The sequence below is a fragment of the Salvelinus fontinalis genome, chromosome 4 (genome assembly GCF_029448725.1).
Source record: "Salvelinus fontinalis isolate EN_2023a chromosome 4, ASM2944872v1, whole genome shotgun sequence".
NCBI classification, from domain to species: Eukaryota; Metazoa; Chordata; class Actinopteri; order Salmoniformes; family Salmonidae; genus Salvelinus; species Salvelinus fontinalis.
In genome coordinates, this window is record NC_074668.1 from 84,205,030 (window position 1) to 84,228,489 (window position 23,460).

General features: G+C 45.0%; 1 protein-coding gene across 1 annotated transcript in view; it reads left to right on the forward strand.

The window, feature by feature from the left end:
• The window catches only part of LOC129854540 (A disintegrin and metalloproteinase with thrombospondin motifs 7), a 173,900-nt gene that overhangs the window by 50,807 nt on the left and 99,633 nt on the right, over positions 1-23,460 (forward strand). Inside the window, exons 9-12 of the mRNA XM_055921721.1 lie at positions 5,417-5,561; positions 15,723-15,815; positions 18,501-18,646; positions 22,432-22,601. Coding sequence (XP_055777696.1) covers positions 5,417-5,561; positions 15,723-15,815; positions 18,501-18,646; positions 22,432-22,601 — 554 coding nt within the window. The remainder of the gene's footprint in view (positions 1-5,416; positions 5,562-15,722; positions 15,816-18,500; positions 18,647-22,431; positions 22,602-23,460) is intronic.

Here is a 23,460-nt window from a genome sequence, read left to right on the forward strand (position 1 = left end):
TCACTCGGGGCAGCCATGCAAAACGAACTCGCCCATGAGTAGAGTCTCAGGTGAGAGTCTCAGGTGTGCCGCAAGAAAATCAGCTGGCGGGTGAAATGAAAACATTCTTTCGACGCATTGGTTGGCTCGTGGTTCAGAACAATTACATTGGTCTGGAACATTTTAAATCAACATAATACACTTTTAAAAATCAAGATAATACACTTTTAAAAATCAAGATAATACACTTTTAAAATCAAGATAATACACTTTTAAAAATCAAGATAATACACTTTTAAAAATCAAGATAATACACTTTTAAAAATCAAGATAATACACTTTAAAAAAACAGGAGCTTGTTGTGTAGCATTGTGTTGTGAATTCCATTATGTGAGCAGCGAGGCAGACATAAGGCTACCAACCACGCATTGAGAGTGTAGAGCCGGGAACAGTCCAATATTTGTGTGGTGTGAAAACATTCTAATTTGTCCAAATGCAGAGCTTATGATCCCTCTTCCCACGTGAGAATCCGACATGTTGACTTTCCCTGGATAACCTTGTTCACCCTTAAATGGCTAACATAGGCCTCTCCGGATAAATAGAAATGAAGGTTATGATCAGGGCAGGGGTGCAACTTTGGTTTTAGAAATGGGGGGGGACAATTATTATTTGTGTTTAAAAAATACTAATGTTTTTAATTATTATTATTAATATTTTTATTGTTTGTATATTTATTATTTGTATTTTTTATCCAGTCTGATAAACACTCCAAACAGCCTACCCGACCGCTCGGAGGTGTCCGCGTGGTCCTAAAGCACACCGCTGCCTCGTTTTATATCACATTCCAATGATAAAACTAGGGGGGAAACAAAAGCAATTTTAGAATGTGGGGGGGACATGTCCTCCTCATCCCCAGGGAAAGTTGCACCCCTGGATAAGGGTACAGGCTACAGCACCATTGTGGAAACAGGTGCTGCGAGAGTGAAATCAACACGGTAGATTGTTACACAGCCTGCACTAAGTGATTGTTACACAGCCTGCACTAAGTGATTGTTACACAGCCTGCACTAAGGGATTGTTACACAGCCTGCACTAAGGGAATGTTACACAGCCTGCACTAAGGGAATATTACACAGCCTGCACTAAGGGAATGTTACACAGCCTGCACTAAGTGATTGTTACACAGCCTGCACTAAGGGAATGTTACACAGCCTGCACTAAGGGAATGTTACACAGCCTGCACTAAGGGAATGTTACACAGCCTGCACTAAGGGAATGTTACACAGCCTGCACTAAGGGAATGTTACACAGCCTGCACTAAGTGATTGTTACACAGCCTGCACTAAGTGATTGTTACACAGCCTGCACTAAGTGATTGTTACACAGCCTGCACTAAGTGATTGTTACACAGCCTGCACTAAGGGAATGTTACACAGCCTGCACTAAGGGAATGTTACACAGCCTGCACTAAGGTAATGTTACACAGCCTGCACTAAGGGAATATTACACAGCCTGCACTAAGGGAATGTTACACAGCCTGCACTAAGGGAATGTTACACAGCCTGCACTAAGGGAATGTTACACAGCCTGCACTAAGGGAATGTTACACAGCCTGCACTAAGGGAATGTTACACAGCCTGCACTAAGGGAATGTTACACAGCCTGCACTAAGGGAATGTTACACAGCCTGCACTAAGTGATTGTTACACAGCCTGCACTAAGTGATTGTTACACAGCCTGCACTAAGTGATTGTTACACAGCCTGCACTAAGTGATTGTTACACAGCCTGCACTAAGGGAATGTTACACAGCCTGCACTAAGGGAATGTTACACAGCCTGCACTAAGGGAATGTTACACAGCCTGCACTAAGGGAATGTTACACAGCCTGCACTAAGGGAATGTTACACAGCCTGCACTAAGTGATTGTTACACAGCCTGCACTAAGTGATTGTTACACAGCCTGCACTAAGTGATTGTTACACAGCCTGCACTAAGGGAATGTTACACAGCCTGCACTAAGGGAATGTTACACAGCCTGCACTAAGGGAATGTTACACAGCCTGCACTAAGGGAATGTTACACAGCCTGCACTAAGGGAATGTTACACAGCCTGCACTAAGGGAATGTTACACAGCCTGCACTAAGTGATTGTTACACAGCCTGCACTAAGTGATTGTTACACAGCCTGCACTAGGTGATTGTTACACAGCCTGCACTAAGTGATTGTTACACAGCCTGCACTAAGTGATTGTTACACAGCCTGCACTAGGTGATTGTTACACAGCCTGCACTAAATGCAAGCACGGTAAGACCATTTTTTTCAGACATGTGTTCATTATTACATTAATTCATGCTTAGATGATGCATAGGCCTAATACAATGGTGTGGTTGGCAAGAGTTTGAGTAGCCTACTAAAATACATTAAGCCTATTTGTAGCTAAGAGTATAATGAAATATAACAGAATAAAATACAAATATTTTTCCCACACAACTTGCATCATGGCAATGTGTGGAACTGCTGTCATATAAAAAAGGTGATATTTTAAAACGGGTAGGCTGTTTGGAGTGTATAACGCCCATGCTTTGTTGATCTCTTTCCTAATCTGCGTTGTCACGGAGCAGACGTAGGGTCTTACATTGAGAGTATCATCATGTTACCCATAGAAAATAATAACAATCTAGATTTTCAAAAGCTTCTGATTCTGGTGTTCATATTTCACAACCTTTGCATGCTTTTGGAGTTGCCTATATCCAACACCAGAGATATTCAACTCTTACCTTATGAGGTCCGGAGCCTGCTGGTTCTCTGTTCTACTGTACCTGATAATGAATTGCACCCACCTGGTGTCCCAAGTCTAAATCAGTCCCTGATTGTCAGACTTTTCTAATCATTGCTCGTTTTGTTGGCAGATGTGGACCATTACAGCATCTTCAAAGTGTGCCCGGGCAGAAATGATGCATACTAATATAAAATCAATCACTTGAATTAATACTGTTCCAATACTAGGATTTGTAAATGTCCCTTCTGGAGATAGATTGGATCCCCATAAAAGAGGGATTTGACTCATTGATCTTTTTGTTCATGTGATAGAATGGCTGCTGTATTCATGTGGTTACAGCTTGGCATTTTGACTAAGCTGGAGTTGACTTCTAACGACTGGTTTGACTGTTTGATTCTGTGTCATGCAGACAGCTCTCTAAACTCTGTTAGCACCCTGTCAGCTTTTCTACATGGAGACCTTATCAACGCCGTCACTGTCTACTCAGTCACATACAGCCCTGGCAACTATGAAATATATGGCCCATTAGAATTAGGCTCATTCATATTTAAGCCCCCCACTATGTTGTTCCAGCCTTAAAGGGATAGTTTGGGATTTGGCCATTTTATTTATCCTTTATTTAACCTGTTTGGCGTGCAAGCCCGACGTCGGTACATTTATGACAACAGCCACTTCTAGTGCAGGGCGCGAAATTCAAAAGATTTTTTTTTTTTAATATTTAACTTTCACACATTAACAAGTCCAATACAGCATATGAAAGGTACACATCTCGTGAATCCAGCCAACATGTCCGATTTTTTTAAATGTTTTACAGGGAAGACAAAATATGTAAATCTATTAGCTAACCACGTTAGCAAAAGACTCCATCAGTTTTTGACTCCATCAGTAGCTATCACAAATTCGGCCAAATAAAGATATAAATAGCCACTAACCAAGAAACAACCTCATCAGATGACAGTCTGATAACATATTTATTGTATAGCATATGTTTTTTTCGAAAAATATGCATATTTCAGGTATAAATCATAGTTTACATTGCAGCTACATTCAGAAATTGCACCGAAAGCAGCCATAATATTTACAGACACCAACATCAAATAGCTAATTACTCATCATTAAACATTTCTGAAAAATACATAGTGTACAGCAAATGAAAGACAGGCATCTTGTGATGCCAGACAATATTTCTGATTTATTAAGTGTTTTACAGCGAAAACAAAATGTAGCGTTATATTAGCTTAGCACAATAGTCAGAAACACTTGGGCGCCGGCGACTACGACAGATATATGAAACAACATCTTAAAATGGGTCTTACTTTTGCTGATCTTTCATCAGAATGTTGAACAAGGTGTCCTTTGTCCAGATGAGTCGTTGTTTGGATTCAGAATGGCAACTTTCTCTCTCCATTTAGCAAGCGCGCTAGCCGGGTTGCACGGATCTCTCCATGTAAACAAATGGAAGAGAACGGAACACGGCAAAACTCCCGAAAAGATTTCAATAATCTGATGAAACTATATTGAAAAAACATACTTTACGATGATATGGTGACATGTATCAAATAAAATCAAAGCCGGAAATAATAGTCGCCTATAACGTCAGCAAAACAAAAGGCAACCCCATTGTCCAAATCGCGTTCTTCAGAGTACCGGAAATGCTGTACACGTCATTCCAAGAGGATTTATTCCATCCCAGATCGAGATAATCACCTCATTTCTTCTCTCACAGCCTTCTTGACACCCAGAGGAAGGTGTATGACGTGCATGTTTACTAATAGCTCTTGTGCCCATTTATAGGCAGGAAGAGGAAGAGAGCATCGATTTCAGACTTTGAACTTCCGGGTCAGGAAAAGTGCTGCAGAATGAGTTCTGTTTCACTCAGAGAAATAATTCAAACGGTTTTAGAAACTAGAGAGTGTTTTCTATCCAATAGTAATAATAATATGCATATTGTACGAGCAAGAATTGAGTACGAGGCCGTTTGAAATGGACACATTTATCAGGCTACTCAATACTGCCCCTTGCAGCCATAAGAAGTTTTAACTAGGCAAGTTTGTTAAGAAAATATTATTATTTACAATGATGGCCTACCCCGACCAAACCCTAACCCGGACGACGCTGGGCCAATTGTGCGCCGCCATATGGGACTGCCCATCACGGTCGGTTGTGATACAGCCTGGAATTGAACCGGTGTCTGTAGTGACAACTCTAGCACTGAGATGCAGCACCTTAGACCGCTGCGCCACTTGGGAGTTCCAAAACAAGAGGACTGATAATGAAGCCTGTTATCTATTTTACCAGAGTCCAATGAAGTCTTGGATACCATTTGTATGTCTGTCTAGTATGAAGGAAGTTAAGAGGTACTTTCACTAGCCAATGCTAACTAATGTTATCACTAGCTTAGCCATGCTTCCAGTCTTTTCACTAAGCTAGTTTGCATTGGCTCGCGAAACTGCCTCTTAACTTCCTTCATACTGGACGCAGAGTCATAAAAATGGTATCCATGAGTTCATCTGATCTGGGGAAGTAGATAACGGGCTCATTGCCAAAATCCCAAACGATCCATTTAATAACACACCTTTTCAGGATCTCGATGTGTGCATGTTTCACTATAATGCATGTGTCTGACCACCCTGTTGTTGTGGTTCTCCTCCTCAGTCGAGGCTGGGGCTGGTGCCTGGATGACCCCCCCGTGCGGGACGTGCTGGATCTGAACTCTGTTCCCCCCGGGGTCCTGTACAGTGCTGCCCACCAGTGCCGCCTACAGTACGGCTCTGGATCCCTGCTCTGTGACGACGTGGACGTAAGACCCCTGAATCTGAACCAATACTTGTCTGTCTCTCCAGCATAGTCCTGCTATCTGCATATCCCTCCATGGTGTGTCCTCTCTGTCCTACAACCCTCGTCCCAGCTCATCCCTCCTCACTACTCCTCTTGTCCTCTCTGTCCTACAACCCTCGTCACAGCTCATCCCTTCTCACTTCTCCTCTTGTCCTCTCTGTCCTACAACCCTCGTCACAGCTCATCCCTTCTCACTACTCCTCTTGTCCTCTCTGTCCTACAACCCTCGTCACAGCTCATCCCTTCTCACTTCTCCTCTTGTCCTCTCTGTCCTACAACCCTCGTCCCAGCTCATCCCTTCTCACTTCTCCTCTTGTTCTCTCTGTCCTACAACCCTCGTCACAGCTCATCCCTTCTCACTACTCCTCTTGTTCTCTCTGTCCTACAACCCTCGTCACAGCTCATCCTTTCTCACTACTCCTCTTGTCTCCTCTTCACTAACCAATCAATCAATCAATCAAGTTTATTTTATATAGCCCTTCGTACATCAGCTAATATCTCGAAGTGCTGTACAGAGACCCAGCCTAAAACCCCAAACAGCTAGAATGCAGGTGTAGAAGCACGGTGGCTAGGAAGAACTCCCTAGAAAGGCCAAAACCTAGGAAGAAACCTAGAGAAGAACCAGGCTATGAGGGGTGGCCAGTCCTCTTCTGGCTGTGCCGGGTGGAGATTATAACAGAACTATGCCAAGATGTTCAAAAATGTTCATAAGTGACAAGCATGGTCAAATAATAATCATGGATAATTTTCAGTTGGCTTTTAATAGCCGATCATTAAGAGTTGAAAAACAACAGGTCTGGGACAGGTGGCGGTTCCATAACCGCAGGCAGAACAGCTGAAACCGGAACAGCAGCAAGGCCAGGCGGACTGGGGACAGCAAGGAGCCACCACGCCCGGCAGTCCCGACGTATGGTCCCAGGGCTCAGGTCCTCCGAGAGAAAGAAAGAGAGAAGGAGAAAATTAGAGAGAGCCAAGATTTTCAAAATGTTCATAAATGACAAGCATGGTCAAATAATAAACAGGAATAAATCTGTTGGCTTTTCATAGCCGATCATTAAGAGTTGAAAACAGCAGGTCTGGGACAGGTAGGGGTTCCGTAACCGCAGGCAGAACAGTTGAAACTGGAATAGCAGCAAGGCCAGGCGGACTGGGGACAGCAGGGAGTCGTCATGCCCGGTAGTCTGACCTTGCTCTTCATTCCCCAACTAGTTACTATAACCCTGCATCACTCCTCTTAGCCCTTCCACCTTCTTCTCCCTCAATCGCTTCCTTACTGCTCTCTGTCTTTATTCTCACATCATCCCTCCATTTTGCTCTTTACTCCCCCACTCCTCATTACTCCTCATCCTCATTACTCCTCCACTCCTCATCCTCATTATTCCTCCACTCATTATTTCTCCTCATCCTCATTACTCCTCCACTCCTCATCCTCTTTACGCCTCATACTCATTACTCTTCATGCTCTTTACGCCTCATCCTCATTACTCCTCCACTCATCCTTATTACTCCTCATCCTCATTACTCCTCCACTCATCCTTATTACTCCTCATCCTCATTACTCCTCCACTCATCCTTATTACTCCTCATCCTCATTACTCCTCCACTCATCCTTATTACTCCTCATCCTCATTACTCCTCCACTCATCCTTATTACTCCTCATCCTCATTACTCCTCATCGTCATTATTCCTCATCCTCTTTACGCCTCTCCTCATTACTCCTCATCGTCATTACTCCTACACTCCTCGTCCTCTTTACTCCTCATCCACATTACTCCACTCCTCATTACTCATCATCCGAATTACTCCTCCACTCCTCATTCTCATTATTCCTCATCCTCATTACCCCTCATCCTTACTTCTCCACTCCTCATCCTCTTTACTCCTCATCCTCTTTACTCCTCATCCACATTACTCCTCATCCTCATTACTCCTCATCCTCTTTACTCCTCCACTCCTCATCATCATTACTCCTCATTCTCATTACCCCTCATCCTCATTACTCCTCATCCTCATTACTCTTCATCCCCATTACTCTTCATCCTCTTTACTCTTCATCCTCATTACCCCTCTCCACTTTACTCCTCTACTCCTCATCCTCTACTCCTTCACTTCACTCCACTCCTCATCCTCATTACTCCTCCACTCTTCATCCTCTTTACTCATCCTCTTTACTCCTTAACCTCTTTACTCATCCTCATTACTCATCAACTCCTCATTCTCTGTCGATCAGTTATGTTCTTCTCCTCGCTATACTCACATCACCTCCATAACCTCTCAACAGACTGCTGTCTGCTCCATTAAAACATCACCCCTATTACCTCTCAACACACTGCTGTCTGCTCCATTAAAACATCACCCCTATTACCTCTCAACACACTGCTGTCTGCTCCATTAAAACATCACCCCCATGACTTCTCAGTCGCCTGCTGTCTGCTTAAACCACACAATGAGACATCCTCTCTAAGTGGCCACCAATCGCATCAATACACACAGCTTCCTGCGTCAGTACACACTGTGCAGCAATGCTCCGGCAATTGTCCATGTGATTGGAGTGACAGGATTTAAAGGGCAACAAATTGGAACAACAGCATTTCATCTTTAAAGCCCAGATGTGTTGGCAAACGAGCTACAAGCCAATACATGCATATCAGGTTCAAAGTGGCAAGCTTTATGGTTTAGATTGGACACTCAAGCCTATTGGATTCACAAGTCTTTGTTTGTCTAAAAGTGTTTACAAAAAAAAGGTGCAAAGAGCTTTAGACACACAAGCATATGTTGTCTTGGTTCGAGTCGTGCTACTGAAGGCAATTTTCCAGTTTTGATTCCGTTTACATTTCATTATGATGGGGAAGACCCACAGAAGAACATACACAGAATCTGTGTAAACAGCATATCCTTCATCCCCGGCAGACTTCTCAAAACATTAATGATAGAAAAAAGTTCAATGAGTTCATCTGTATGTTAATGAAAAATCATTATTCCAACAGTACCCTTTTGATAGAAAATGCTTGCCTGCTGACAGTTGATTGCCGTAGGCTACACTGTAATGTGATAATACACTGGTCTCACACTCTAAACAGTACATACATAAACAAGCAGCCTATAGGTTCACCGTATTTACCTAATACACCCCTCGGGAATTCCTCGCTTGCCGCTTGATTGAATAGCGTCCCCCTTAACTGTAACATTTTTTGACAGAATCTGAGGGAGCCTATATGTGTTTGGTTAGAGGAAAATGGGGTGATTTGCTGGAATTACCAGCGAGCTACTGCGAGGGCCAGGAAGATAAACTCGCAGCCGCCTCGGGAGGCGGAAATAGAGCCGCCGAATGTGTATTCATTTATCACTTCTGGAATTACGGTGATTTGAGCTGGAATTACACCCGTTCCCCCTGTCAAAATGGATGTTTGGTATATCCGGCACTTGGAAACCGTCAAGGTTTAAGTAGTTAGAACAACTGGCGCGAGACAGCGGGGAGGAGAGCTGATTAACAAGCCCCTTGCTGGGCACTGAGCTCATCATTTGAGCTCATTGAGGAGGTATGCAGTGAAGTCAGCTGGAACAGGATGGATGGTGGCACAGGACTGTGTTCCTGCAGACTTTCCATAGAATTCCTCTGGTAGGGTGTTGTGTTGTGGAAACCACGTAGTTTACACAAAACCTCTGCTTTCTAAACTGCCCTGCAAGGTTGACAAAAATTGGCATTTCAATAGAGAGAGGGAGTGGTGAGAGAGAGGGAGGGAGTGGGGAGAGAGAGGGAGGGAGTGGGGAGAGAGAGGGAGGGAGTGGGGAGAGAGAGGGAGGGAGTGGGGAGAGAGAGGGAGGGAGTGGGGAGAGAGAGGGAGGGAGTGGGGAGAGAGAGGGAGTGGTGGGAGATAGAGAGAGAGAGAGAGACCACACACCAACATTCTCATCCAGGGTTGGAGTTACTACAGCCCTTTGTATGAATAACATTAGCTGCGTGTGCTTGGGTTTACAGGAAGCCCACCAGGGCAGGAAAGCAAGCGTGGGATAGATCATCTCCTTCAACCCTCTTTGGTGCCATTGCCAGGACTGAAGCAGGAAACCTGAATGGAATTAGGGAATCACTGGTTTCCTCCTCCCCTTTCGATAGTGGTTGGGAGGAGAACTATTTCTTTATTAGTCTGTGTTTTGTAAACAACCCTGGAACAAAACATTCCCAATCAAATAAATGAGTGAGAATTTGACACTTTTCCCAACGGGCAAATCTTGTTGAAATGACGACATTCCAAGATTAGAACCAAGTGGTTGTGGGTTAAGTCTGAATCATAACTTCAGGTCCGAATTTACATTTATGCATTATGATTTAGCTGGATTTAGTTATTCAGAGTTAGGATGTCATTTACTAGCTCGTTAGTTAGTAAGCGTTTCATATACAACGAGGATACATGTTTAACATTCACTAATTGGCTGATGGAGGGATGAAAATATTAGATCAAATGAAGGGATGAATTGTAGTTGTATGGAAATTTAATAAGGAATGCCCAAATAAAGAGCCAAGGTATCATTATTAAATGTAACATGGACTAGCTGTATGATGTAGTAAAGTACATGAGGACTGTCAAATACAGAAACTATACATCACTTTTGATAGCAGCATTTGTAACGCTCGTCTTCCTCCTTCTGAGGAGGAGTAGTAGGAAGGATCGGAGGACCAATGCGCAGCGTGGTAAGTGTCCATATTTTAATAAAGAAATAGAACACTGAAACAAAAACAACAAAGTGAACGAACGAAAACGAAACAGTCCCGTATGGTAAAACACAGACACAGGAACAATCACCCACAACACATAATGACAAACAGGCTACCTAAATATGGCTCCCAATCAGAGACAACGACTGACACCTGCCTCTGATTGAGAACCATATTAGGCCAAACACATAGAAACAGAATAACATAGAAAAAGGAACATAGACTACCCACCCAACTCACGCCCTGACCAAACTAAAACAAAGACATAACAACAAAACTAAGGTCAGAACATGACAGCATTAATATATCAAATGCTCATTAATATATGCGTGCACACACACACATGGTTGGGCCCGAAGACTGTAAGAAATTTGCATAGCAATAACTCCTTTCCCTTGTGAAACACTAACCAGGTTTCCATCTTATCTTTTTAATGCGAGTAAAGTACATGTCGTCTGATGGAAACTGCTAATTTGCGGGTAAACTTTCCAAATGCTGACAAAGCAAAATACCTTAGACGAGGTGGGATCTTTTTGTGTCTGTAAAATGAATTATGCTAGAAATGGCGGTTATTTACATAACCATCATATCGAAGTAAACTTGGAGTCACGTGATATGTTGTGTGGTCCTCCCACTATGACTCAGGAAAGCATGCAGTTTATTAGGCTACAGATTAATTAAGTTATGATGAACTTCACAGGGTGGTGAAAGTGCACGGTGATGAGCTTGATGCTCCTTTCCAATAAATATCAAGGGTCTTATTCTGGTGACATAATGATTGATAAATAAAAATAAGCAGCAGCCAAGCGTCAATCTTGCTCTTTTGTCCATAATAATGTCATCATGCAGGCTCTACCCGCTCTGTATGTGTGAGCTGTTGGCTAGAGCACATGTACCAAAACCAGAGTGGGCACCCTCGCTATATAACGCAACACACAGTAGACTGTCAAATGTGATGGAAACCCATTTAACTTGTATTTCTTGTATTCGGTACATGGGAATTTAACCGCCTAAGTTATATTTATGTGCACTATGTCATCGCGAAACAAATCAACAAGTTAATTTGGTGGAAACACATCTCATGGGGAAAATTAGCATATTGTTTTTTCTGCAGATGTTAGAATATTTAAATTCAAATTTGTCAATAATTGTATGGAGACCTAGCTACTGACACGTTCATCATATCATCCCCACAGAGGCTTACACACAAAGGCACAAGCACAGCACGCAGGGCTGACGTTATTTTGTGTTCACTTCTAGTTTTATCTCCATTTTGATAACCACAACAGTCTTCCGAGTATGACCGGCTCGACCAGCCAACCTGTCTGCCATTTGTGTGGAGTAATTGAAAAAGAAGGGCATCAGCTCTCTCACAGTTCGATAGATGTTTGTTCATTGTCCTCTAGCGCGTTCTAAAGCCCAACAGCTTCAAGAAGGTCAAAGCTAACGTCAGAATCAGACACCGCTGACCATTCTGCCTCTTCACAAACAAAATGTCAGTGTCCCCCAAAAAATACACACAAGTCTATCTCCATCGTCCCAATCTCCCAGCACCAGTCCGATAAACCCTGAAATCGACCTTTTGGAGCTCTTATCTCAAGTCTCCACATTCAGCAATGGAGTAGATGGTGAAGTCCCAGTCACCCCCTCTCTCCTTGGTGTTGTGTGAGGGGGCAGACCATGTCTCTCCCCAGAGAGGCTTGTAGTAGCTTCCCAACGTGTCGTCCCATGCCACCAGCTCATTCTTATCGCAGCACCAGGACGCCAGACCAGAGTCACTGATTCTGACATAGGATCAATCTTTAAGAGTGCTCCCTAATAGAATCGGACGCACCTCCGGACACCCCCCTCAGAGCTGAGACACAAGCAATCTTCCTCATGATAAGAAAGCTTTACGGCGGGATAAAATGCTGAGCAGTGAACTCGGTACCATTTTGCCAGTGCAAAGGTTAAGACTTGGCTTGTGTATCAGCAAAGATTATGTAGGGGGCTCGGTGGGTGATGTAGGGGGCTTGGTGGGTGATGTAGGGGGCTCGGTGGGTGATGTAGGGGGCTCGGTGGGTGATGTAGGGGGCTCGGTGGGTGATGTAGGGGGCTCGGTGGGTGGTGTAGGGGGCTCGATGGGTGATGTAGGGGGTTCGGTGGGTGATGTAGGGTGCTCGGTGGGTGGTGTAGGGTGCTCGGTGGGTGGTGTAGGGGGCTCGGTGGGTGGTGTAGGGGGCTCGGTGGGTGGTGTAGGGGGCTCGGTGGGTGGTGTAGGGGGCTCGTGGGTGGTGTAGGGGGTTTGGTGGGTGACGGAGGGGGCTCGGTGGGTGGTGTAGGGGGCTCGGTGGGTGGTGTAGGGGGCTCGGTGGGTGGTGTAGGGGGCTCGGTGGGTGGTGTAGGGGGCTCGGTGGGGGGTGTAGGGGGCTCGGTGGGGGGTGTATGGGGCTCGGTGGGTGGTGTAAGGGGCTCGGTGGGTGGTGTAGGGGGCTCGGTGGGTGGTGTAGGGGGCTCGGTGGGTGGTGTAGGGGGCTCGGTGGGTGGTGTAAGGGGCTCGGTGGGTGGTGTAGGGGGCTCGGTGGGTGGTGTAGGGGGCTCGGTGGGTGGTGTAGGGGGCTCGGTGGGTGGTGTAGGGGGCTCGGTGGGTGGTGTAAAGGGCTCGGTGGGTGGTGTAGGGGGCTCGGTGGGGGGTGTAGGGGGCTCGGTGGGGGGTGTATGGGGCTCGGTGGGTGGTGTAAGGGGCTCGGTGGGTGGTGTAGGGGGCTCGGTGGGTGGTGTAGGGGGCTCGGTGGGTGGTGTAGGGGGCTCGGTGGGTGGTGTAGGGGGCTCGGTGGGTGGTGTAGGGGGCTCGGTGGGTGGTGTAGGGGGCTCGGTGGGTGGTGTAGGGGGCTCGGTGGGTGATGTAGGGGGCTCGGTGGGTGATGTAGGGGGCTCGGTGGGTGGTGTAGGGGGCTCGGTGGGTGATGTAGGGGGCTCGGTGGGTGGTGTAGGGGGCTCGGTGGGTGGTGTAGGGGGCTCGGTGGGTGGTGTAGGGGGCTCGGTGGGTGGTGTAGGGGGCTCGGTGGGTGGTGTAGGGGGCTCGGTGGGTGGTGTAGGGGGCTCGGTGGGTGGTGTAGGGGGCTCGGTGGGTGGTGTAGGGGGCTCGGTGGGTGGTGTAGGGGGCTCGGTGGGTGGTGTAGGGGGCTCGGTGGTTTTACGAGTATGTTTTAAAATTAGGATAAAGGATGTAATGTAGTTGTAAACAGCAAAATGTTAACAAAATTGGAGACAGTTTTGGAGGCAGATTTAGGTTTTCTAGCAAAGACCAATGCAATACCAACTGTAAATAAATAAATAGTTTAATTGCACAAGATGGTTGGCCAAGATGGTTACCTAGTTAAAGTTGTGGTTAGCTAGCTAACTAAATTACCAACTGCTAACAACACACTTTTGCTGGATACTGTAATGCCTCCAAAAATGGTGGCCTTTTGACACACATACAGTAGTACTGAAGTTAACCAACACACAGCACACTAAATCTGCTTTTAAATAATACCATGTTTACAATACACTTTTTGTTCTTTTTTGTTCTGAGTGACAGTGTACTAGTATTGCTTCTGTCCCTCTCCTTGACCCTACCTGGGCTGAAACCAGGGACCCTCTGCACACATCATCAACAATCACCCATGAATAGTGATGTATTTCCCTTTTGACCCACATTCAAAGTGTCACACACGCATGTAGATGTCGTGCTCGAGGAGGGGAGCATTCATGAAGCACCCATTGTGATGCTGGAGGGAGGTCCAGAATTGCGGGCTGCATTTGCACCATATTGTCTAGTTGTGGCTGCAACTGGAATGGATTGCGTAATGACTATTGGCGGATGCATTGCTTTTACTGCCATGACTTTTCAATCAGACTGACAGCGTCATTACATGTTGGTCCACCAGAATTACATTCGTTTCCAAGGAAACGCTGCATTTGCCTTGCAGCCTTGCGTTGCAGAGGCAGTTGCAGTGTGTTCTGTGTGGTACATATGTTGGATTTATCGAAACGTATGTGATCGAAGGCTAAGGGTGATGAGCACAATATCGTTTGCGAACAGCAGCACCCCCAAGCGATTCGTTCTCCAGTTTGAGTTTGTTGAGCAGAGGCTGTGTACGTTTTTTTTCTACAAAACTGTATCCATCAAACATTCAATAATCAATTAATTACATTCATTCTTACACCATGCAATCAATGATCAGTTGTAAACATGTATTTTTCTTCACTATGCTGCCTACAGCATGATCTAATTTGGCTGCGTGCATATAAGACGGACGGTTGTTGGCCCGGAGCACATCTCCACTGGAGTCACTGGAGGAGCGCTTATTGATCCTGCTGTATAGAATTCATTACGTCCAGCAGGTCAAACGAACAATTAGAATGAATGAGTCACTCAGGAAAAAACAACTCTTGACTCTCGAGTCAGTTAAAAAAAGTGTCATTCAAAAATAACAAATCATTTTGCGAACTGCACATCACTACCCATGAAGCATCGTTACCTAGCACTCCACAAAAGCCGTGGCTCTTGCAGATCAAGGGAAACAACCACTTCAGTGTCTCAGAGCGAGTGACGTCACCAATTGAAACACTACTAGCTCGCACTGCTAACTAGCTAGCCATTTCACACCGGTTACAACAGCATGTAAGGTTCTTTTGAAATATGCCCTCCTGTGACTGTGGGGCTCAACATTGATGTGTGAAGTAACATCCCCAGATAGTGTAGAGAGAAATGACATCCTTAATGCCAGAGAGCATTACTTCACAGATGGCTATAGTACATATCATTTGATTCTGTAATGGTTTTCTTGGAACATACCATATTAATCCTAATCCTCGCTGTATGTCTCTGTCGTGTTTTAAACCCGGTAATGTTTGCTGTTCCAAATCCTTTCCTGAGCTAAACCTCTCGGGAAATAACCAGAGTAATTTTTTGGGATATGGCAGACGTGTGCCTCTTGCTTAATACCTCATCTTTATACACACATCGCCGCAACATGTCTACATTAACTATAAAATAAGACCATTAGTCACAGTTCACTACATTTTCACAATTGGTTTCACAATACTATATACAGTACCAGAACTGGATTAAAGTAGTATAATAGTATATTAAATCTCTCAAATACTTGATTCATTGTTTGAGCCAGCCTGGAGTGCCAGAACAGCCTGGAGTGCCTGGAGTGCCAGAACATATCATGTCAGCCACACATTATTTAGATCTGTCTTCATGAAATGATATCAGCCATCTCTCTGTACCGGGGTCCTGCCTCAGAAGACAGCTGGCTCTCAAGCCCTTAGCAACTGTTCCCAGGGATGTTTTTATGTTTAATTCATCATGTTGGAGGCATAATTGAGTTGATTTGGGCAGGAAGTAACTACAACTCTTTGTCCCTTCCCTGTAGAATGTCTGCAGTACGTTGTGGTGCACTGTGGGGACAACTTGTCACTCAAAGCTGGATGGTGCGGTCGACGGAACCAGGTGTGGTGAGGACAAGGTGAGTGTAGACTTCCTGGGAGCAGGTGGGGTGAGAACTAGGTGATTGTAGACACTTCCTGGGACCAGGTGGGGTGAGGACTAGGTGATTGTAGACAATTCCTGGGACAAGGTGGGGTGAGGACTAGGTGATTGTAGACAATTCCTGGGACCAGGTGGGGTGAGAACTAGGTGATTGTAGACACTTCCTGGGACCAGGTGGGGTGAGGACTAGGTGATTGTAGATACTTCCTGGGACCAGGTGGGGTGAGGACTAGGTGATTGTAGACACTTCCTGGGACCAGGTGGGGTGAGGACTAGGTGATTGTAGACACTTCCTGGGACCAGGTGGGGTGAGGACTAGGTGATTGTAGACAATTCCTGGGACCAGGTGGGGTGAGGACTAGGTGATTGTAGACACTTCCTGGGACCAGGTGGGGTGAGGACTAGGTGATTGTAGACACTTCCTGGGACCAGGTGGGGTGAGAACTAGGTCATTGTAGACACTTCCTGGGACCAGGTGGGGTGAGGACTAGGTCATTGTAGACACTTCCTGGGACCAGGTGGGGTGAGGACTAGGTGATTGTAGACACTTCCTGGGACCAGGTGGGGTGAGGACTAGGTAATTGTAGACACTTCCTGGGACCAGGTGTGCCAGGGCAAGGTGAGTATAGACTTCCTTGGACCAGGTGTGGTGAGGACTAGGTGATTGTAGACACTTCCTGGGACCAGGTGGGGTGAGGACTAGGTGATTGTAGACACTTCCTGTGACCAGGTGGGGTGAGGACTAGGTGAGTGTAGACACTTCCTGGGACAAGGTGGGGTGGGGCCTAGGTGATTGTAGATACTTCCTGGGACCAGGTGGGGTGAGGACTAGGTGATTGTAGACACTTCCTGGGACCAGGTGTGGTGAGGACTAGGTGATTGTAGACACTTCCTGGGACCAGGTGGGGTGAGGACTAGGTCATTGTAGACACTTCCTGGGACCAGGTGGGGTGAGGACTAGGTGATTGTAGACAATTCCTGGGACCGGGTGGGGTGAGGACTAGGTCATTGTAGACACTTCCTGGGACCAGGTGGGGTGAGGACTAGGTGATTGTAGACACTTCCTGGGACCAGGTGGGGTGAGGTTAAGGTGAGTATAGACTTCCTGGGAGCAGGTGTGGCAGGGCAAGGTAATTGTAGACACTTCCTGGGACCAGGTGTGCCAGGGCAAGGTGAGTATAGACTTCCTTGGACCAGGTGTGGTGAGGACTAGGTGATTGTAGACACTTCCTGGGACCAGGTGTTTATGTATTTTACCTTTATTTAACTAGGCAAGTCAGTGAAGAACAAATTCTTATTTTCAATGACGGCCTAGGAACAGTGGGTTACCTGCCTTGTTCAGGGGCAGAACGACAGATGTTTACCTTGTCAGCTCGGGGATTTGATCTTGCAACCTTTCGGTTACTAGTCCAATGCGCTAACCACAAGGCTACCTACCGCCAAGGTGTGGCAGGGCTAGGTGAGTGTAGACTTCCTGGGACCAGGTGGGGTGAGGACTAGGTGATTGTAGACACTTCCTGGGACCAGGTGTGGTGAGGATAAGGTGAGTGTAGACTTCCTGGGAGCAGGTGTTGTGAGGATAAGGTGAGTGTAGACTTCCTGGGAGCAGGTGTTGTGAGGATAAGGTGAGTGTAGACTTCCTGGGAGCAGGTGTTGTGAGGATAAGGTGAGTGTAGACTTCCTGGGAGCAGGTGTTGTGAGGATAAGGTGAGTGTAGACTTCCTGGGAGCAGGTGTTGTGAGGATAAGGTGAGTGTAGACTTCCTGGGAGCAGGTGTTGTGAGGATAAGGTGAGTGTAGACTTCCTGGGAGCAGGTGTGGTGAGGACAATGTGAGTGTCGACTTCCTGGGAGCAGGTGTGGTGAGGTTAAGGTGAGTATAGACTTCCTGGGAGCAGGTGTGGCAGGGCAAGGTAATTGTAGACACTTCCTGGGACCAGGTGTGCCAGGGCAAGGTGAGTATAGACTTCCTGGGACCAGGTGTGGTGAGGACTAGGTGATTGTAGACACTTCCTGGGACCAGGTGTTTGTTTATTTTACCTTTATTTAACTAGGCAAGTCAGTGAAGAACAAATTCTTATTTTCAATGACGGCCTAGGAACAGTGGGTTACCTGCCTTGTTCAGGGGCAGAACGACAGATGTTTACCTTGTCAGCTCGGGGATTTGATCTTGCAACCTTTCGGTTACTAGTCCAACGCGCTAACCACAAGGCTACCTACCGCCAAGGTGTGGCAGGACAAGGTGAGTGTAGACTTCCTGGGACGAGGTGGGGTGAGGACTAGGTGATTGTAGACACTTCCTGGGACCAGGTGGGGTGAGGACTAGGTGATTGTAGACACTTCCTGGGACCAGGTGGGGTGAGGACTAGGTGATTGTAGACACTTCCTGGGACCAGGTGGAGTGAGGACTAGGTGAGTGTATTTTATTCTCTTGATTTTCCTCCTCATTACCAGGATGACTTGAGGAGTTAGGTTAAAAAGAAACTATACATTTTAGAATTGCTAGCCCATTGTTGCTGTTTTTGGTAGTATGTTTGTAATCGTGCACTTTTTGTACCCCCAAACATAAGGAAATTATGAGTTAGTTAATGAAGACCTAGAAGATTATAAATCACAATGCTTCACTGAGCATCCAAATGAAGTATTGAAATGTGTGATTGTCAGTGGTGCTTTGACGGGGAGTGTGTTGCGGTGGGACACCAGCCTGAGAGCATCAAAGGAGGCTGGGCTCCATGGAGCGAGTGGTCTGCCTGTTCCAGAACCTGTGGGGCCGGAGTTCAGAACGCCCAGAGGGACTGCGTCAACCCAGTGTAAGTCCTAATGGATTAGTCTACGCACCTGCACCGGAGAATTAGAATTAGTAGAACGCACATTTAAATTCAAAGCAATATTCCGTGGTGTGTAAACGGGCAGGAACACTATCTTGTGTTATTATCTGCTTTCAGATGTATTTTTAAAGCAGAACACCATGGGGCTCTCCCAGGAGGGGCACCTCTTACTGTTAGTATATAGTATGTCAATATGCTGTTGACTTATCAGGACTAAACAGGGACTTAAAAACCCTTAAAGTTACACTCTTTCATCTCTGTTTTCACCCACTATGAGGCTTTAACATTACTATTTGTAAATAGTTGTTGGGTACTTGCAAATGTAACTAGTATTTTAATTCTGTGTTAACGTCCCCAAAACCAAAGATAAGAGGGCTGTTTTTAGGGCAGTGACCACAGAATACTGTTAACAAACAGTGGTAGAAGAAGGCCTGCACGTTTAAAAGCACAAAATATCAATCAGTCTGTGGACATCGGTGTGTTTGGACGTGAGCCAAGACCGATGTACTGTACGTATCAGATATTCCAGTGGACTATACATGCAGACCATGCTCCATCAGACCATGACCATCTTAGTTAACAGAACACAGTTAATCCATATGAAACATTTCTGTGAACCATGTCACTTATTGAACACAGAGTGTCACCACCCTACTAAAGCCCTACTTGGCTAATATGTTAGGAACTGAATACTTTTCTCATTCATTCTCATTATAATCAATAATGTTGTTGGATATTGAGTGGAGTTGTTTTCAAATAGGTCTGTTCAGTGTCATCCATCCAAAAAAAGTATTTCTGAGGTACCTTATTTACTGTCTTGTTGCCGTGTTTGTGTTGCTCTGCTTGGAGGCGTAGGCCTATTCTGACTTGCCTCTTTTGTGCATGGCATTGACGCTCAGAGCCAGTGCTTACACAAAGAGAGTGTCCTTGCGTTTTGAAATAAACCGTCTAGTGCTCAAAATAATTTTTATTTTATATTTTTCCACTTTTATCTTTCTTATTTGTTGGAATATCGTCCTTTTTGAGGATCTCTGTTCTGCCCTCCTGGATCTGTTCCAGTCTCCAGTCTCCAGGCTCCTGGCTCTAGACAAAAACACCGTGTTCAGTATATGAGCCATCAGGGCCTCCTGGCTCTAGACAAAGACACCGTGTTCAGTATATGAGCCATCAGGGCCTCCTGGCTCTAGACAAAAACACCGTGTTCAGTATATGAGCCATCAGGGCCTCCTGGCTCTAGACAAAGACACCGTGTTCAGTATATGAGCCATCAGGGCCTCCTGGCTCTAGACAAAGACACCGTGTTCAGTATATGAGCCATCAGGGCCTCCTGGCTCTAGACAAAGACACCGTGTTCAGTATATGAGCCATCAGGGCCTCCTGGCTCTAGACAAAGACACCGTGTTCAGTATATGAGCCATCAGGGCCTCCTGGCTCACTGTGTTAGACAAAAACACTGTGTTCAGTATATGAGCCATCAGGGCCTCCTGGCTCACTGTGTTAGACAAAGACACTGTGTTCAGTATATGAGCCATCAGGGCCTCCTGGCTCACTGTGTTAGACAAAAACACCGTGTTCAGTATATGAGCCATCAGGGCCTCCTGGCTCACTGTGTTAGACAAAGACACCGTGTTCAGTATATGAGCCATCAGAGGCGTCCTGGCTCACTGTGTTAGACAAAGACACCGTGTTCAGTATATGAGCCATCAGGGCCTCCTGGCTCACTGTGTTAGGCAAAGACACCGTGTTCAGTATATGAGCCATCAGGGCGTCCTGGCTCACTGTGTTAGACAAAGACACCGTGTTCAGTATATGAGCCATCAGGGGCCTCGTTTATAAAATGTATTTAGCTTTAATACAAATGGTCTGCGTATGTTCACTACTCAAGTTACGAAACGTCTGTATTCATTATGTTGTATAAATCACATGTAAGCATGTTTATTTTTATTTACACTACATGCAAATAAAATGAAGTTCATCGTTTATAAATCAAAACGCTGGCATCGATTTTCACGTACGCCCAGTTTATGATCAAATGTGTACCTAAGAACATTTAGGCCCCAGTCAGGCTGGACTGCCACCTGTTCTGTACTCAACGGGAACCACCAGAGACGAGGCAAGGAGTAGCACTGGCGGACATTTTGATTGATGGAATCCAATAGGATTGTGTTAGGAGTTCATAGTTTCCCGACACGGAAGAGAGAGAAGTGGTAGAAAAGGCAGTACTGTGCTGTTGGGGCTACTGGAGGACTGGCATTGGGCAGTGGTGTAAAGTATTTAAGTAAAAATACTTGAAAGTACTACTGAAAAAGTTTTTGGGAGTATCTGTACCTTACTTTACTATTTATATTTTTGACAACTTTTACTTTTACTTCACTACATTCCTAAAGGAAATTGTACTTTTTTACTCCATACATTCTCCTTGACAACCAAAAGTACTTGTTACATTTTAAATGCTTAGCAGGACAGAAAAATTGTTCAATTTCCATTACAATGCCGTATGATGGAGGAGAGAACTCACTTGAGGACCGCTTGAAAAGTATTAGCATTCATAAGAGGAGTGTCACTGATTGCAGTTATCATTGCTTGTGTTGGTAAGGACTTAACCGCATCATCACTTATGTAATCCCTTTATTTTCAATGACCAATGAACATGAAATGCAAATTATGTTCAGAAAATAACATTACAACCATCGAATGACATAGAATCTCTCATTTAAGTTCGCACTGTAGTCTCAAGGCCCAGTGCAATCAAAAACTAGATTTGCCTGTGATTTTATATGTAATTCCACACTGAGTTGGAATAATGCTTTGAAATGATGAAAATTAAGATAATGCCCTTTAAGTGTAAGATCTGTTTGAAAAGCCTGCCTGAACTTTCAGCCTGTTTTGGTGGGATGGAGTTTTTGCCTTCCCAGACAGTGGCCTTTTCAGTTTTCCCCTCCACACTCAGACCTCTCCCAGACACTCCTAGCTAAATTATTGCTTGAGAAATAGCTCTTTGCTAAGAATCTATTTTTGTTTTCAATTAAACTGATCAAAAATAAACTATCACAGTAAGGTACTTAATTGTTCCCCAGAAATGATTTAATATTGAGATAAAAAATATCTGCATTGGACCTTTTAAGAAAAAGGATAGGTGGTCCAGGTATCCTTATGACATGGCACAAGTGGGGGGGTGGGCCTTTCCTATTTTGTCCTCTATTGTTTCCGCAAGCAAGGGAGGATGCCGATGACATCAGAGGGCACCATCAGACCAACTCCTTGAATTGCAGTTGTGTAAAACAAAAAATTATAACTATTTTTGCTCAAAACATATTTTGGTACCCTGAAGTGTGTGTACATTACTGTATTTATACGTGGACTATTGTTTTCCAACATGAAAAGGTAGAAAAATAGCTGGAGTGCGTCTTCAATAGGATCTCAGTGATTAGAACATTGTGCCCTTGTTCCTTTTGCTGTAGGTCGAAAGGTTTCATTTAAAGGCCTACAATCACATAGACACATGGTGCTCTTGATGAAACATGACAACATATAGTATTCTGTGTTATGTTCTGTACATCTGTGTTTGTTTTGAGATGCTGTCTCTTGGCCAGGCTTGTAAAAGATACTGTATCTATGTCAATGTGAGTCACCTGTGTTGAGCCAACCCCCCCCCCGTTATCACATGCCTTACAGCCACCTGTAAATACTGTTATCATCCATTTAAAGACATGCCTGTTTATCCACTAACAGGATGACACTCCACTCTACTCTCTCCTCTCCTCCAGTCCCAAGTACGGAGGGAAGTACTGCGTGGGGGAGCGAAGGCGCTACAAGATCTGTAACAGCACCCCTTGCCCCCCCAACCAGCCCTCCTTCAGACTCATCCAGTGCAGTCACTTTAACACCATGCTTTACAAGGGCAAGTTGTACAAATGGGTGCAGGTAAACAACAGAGGTGAGTGTGCGTTGTTCTACCTAGATACTGTAACATAAACTCATACGCCCCAAAGGAACTAAATAACACAGGTACATTTCCAGATGTTCAGTTTTAGCCTGTATGCTTTGTCAACAGTGCAAACAAGAGGAAAATACACTCACTTCATTATTTATTTTCAAAACCATTCATTGTTCGACATCCGAGCAAGGCCTGTAGCCATTTCATGCAAGTTTGGAGTGTCAATAAAGCAGGTGATGTGAGTTGCGTATTTGTTGCATTCCAAACCCCATTGTGAAGAAATTGAATTTGAGTTCCAAATTCCACTATAGCCATGACATTACTGTCTATTGACTGAAATGTTGGTTTGAGATCCATTGTAGAGCACAAACAAATTGTGGGAGCAAGACAGACAGTGTGTCTCATTCTGGTATAGATCATGTTTTCGTCTATTCACTTGGAACTATGAAAAGTGTGTAAACCAACTATTGTTTGGCATGCCAAACTCCAAAAGTTTTGGTTGAAGTAATAAGGCATACTTTTACAACAGCACTTAGTAATATGTAACTGTACAGTGTGTGCTGTGTTTATCAGGTATAGAAAGACAAAACGCCGTAAAGTATGCAATGTAATACGTGAACATTTCTCAGTTTACTACCCTGAATAGACAAGGTTGGAAAACAATGATTCCTTATGGAAATAGAAACGTTCTGGTTGGAACCTATTCTATACCATTATATACAGTATCGCACAGCAGCCCCTTGTGAGCCCAGCTTCTAATTGACTATGTTATCAGCCTGAAGAATGTTGAGACACAGGGGACACCAACCAGCTAAATGAATGTAGGGGTGATGATAACGTTAAGCCTGAGTTAAGGTTA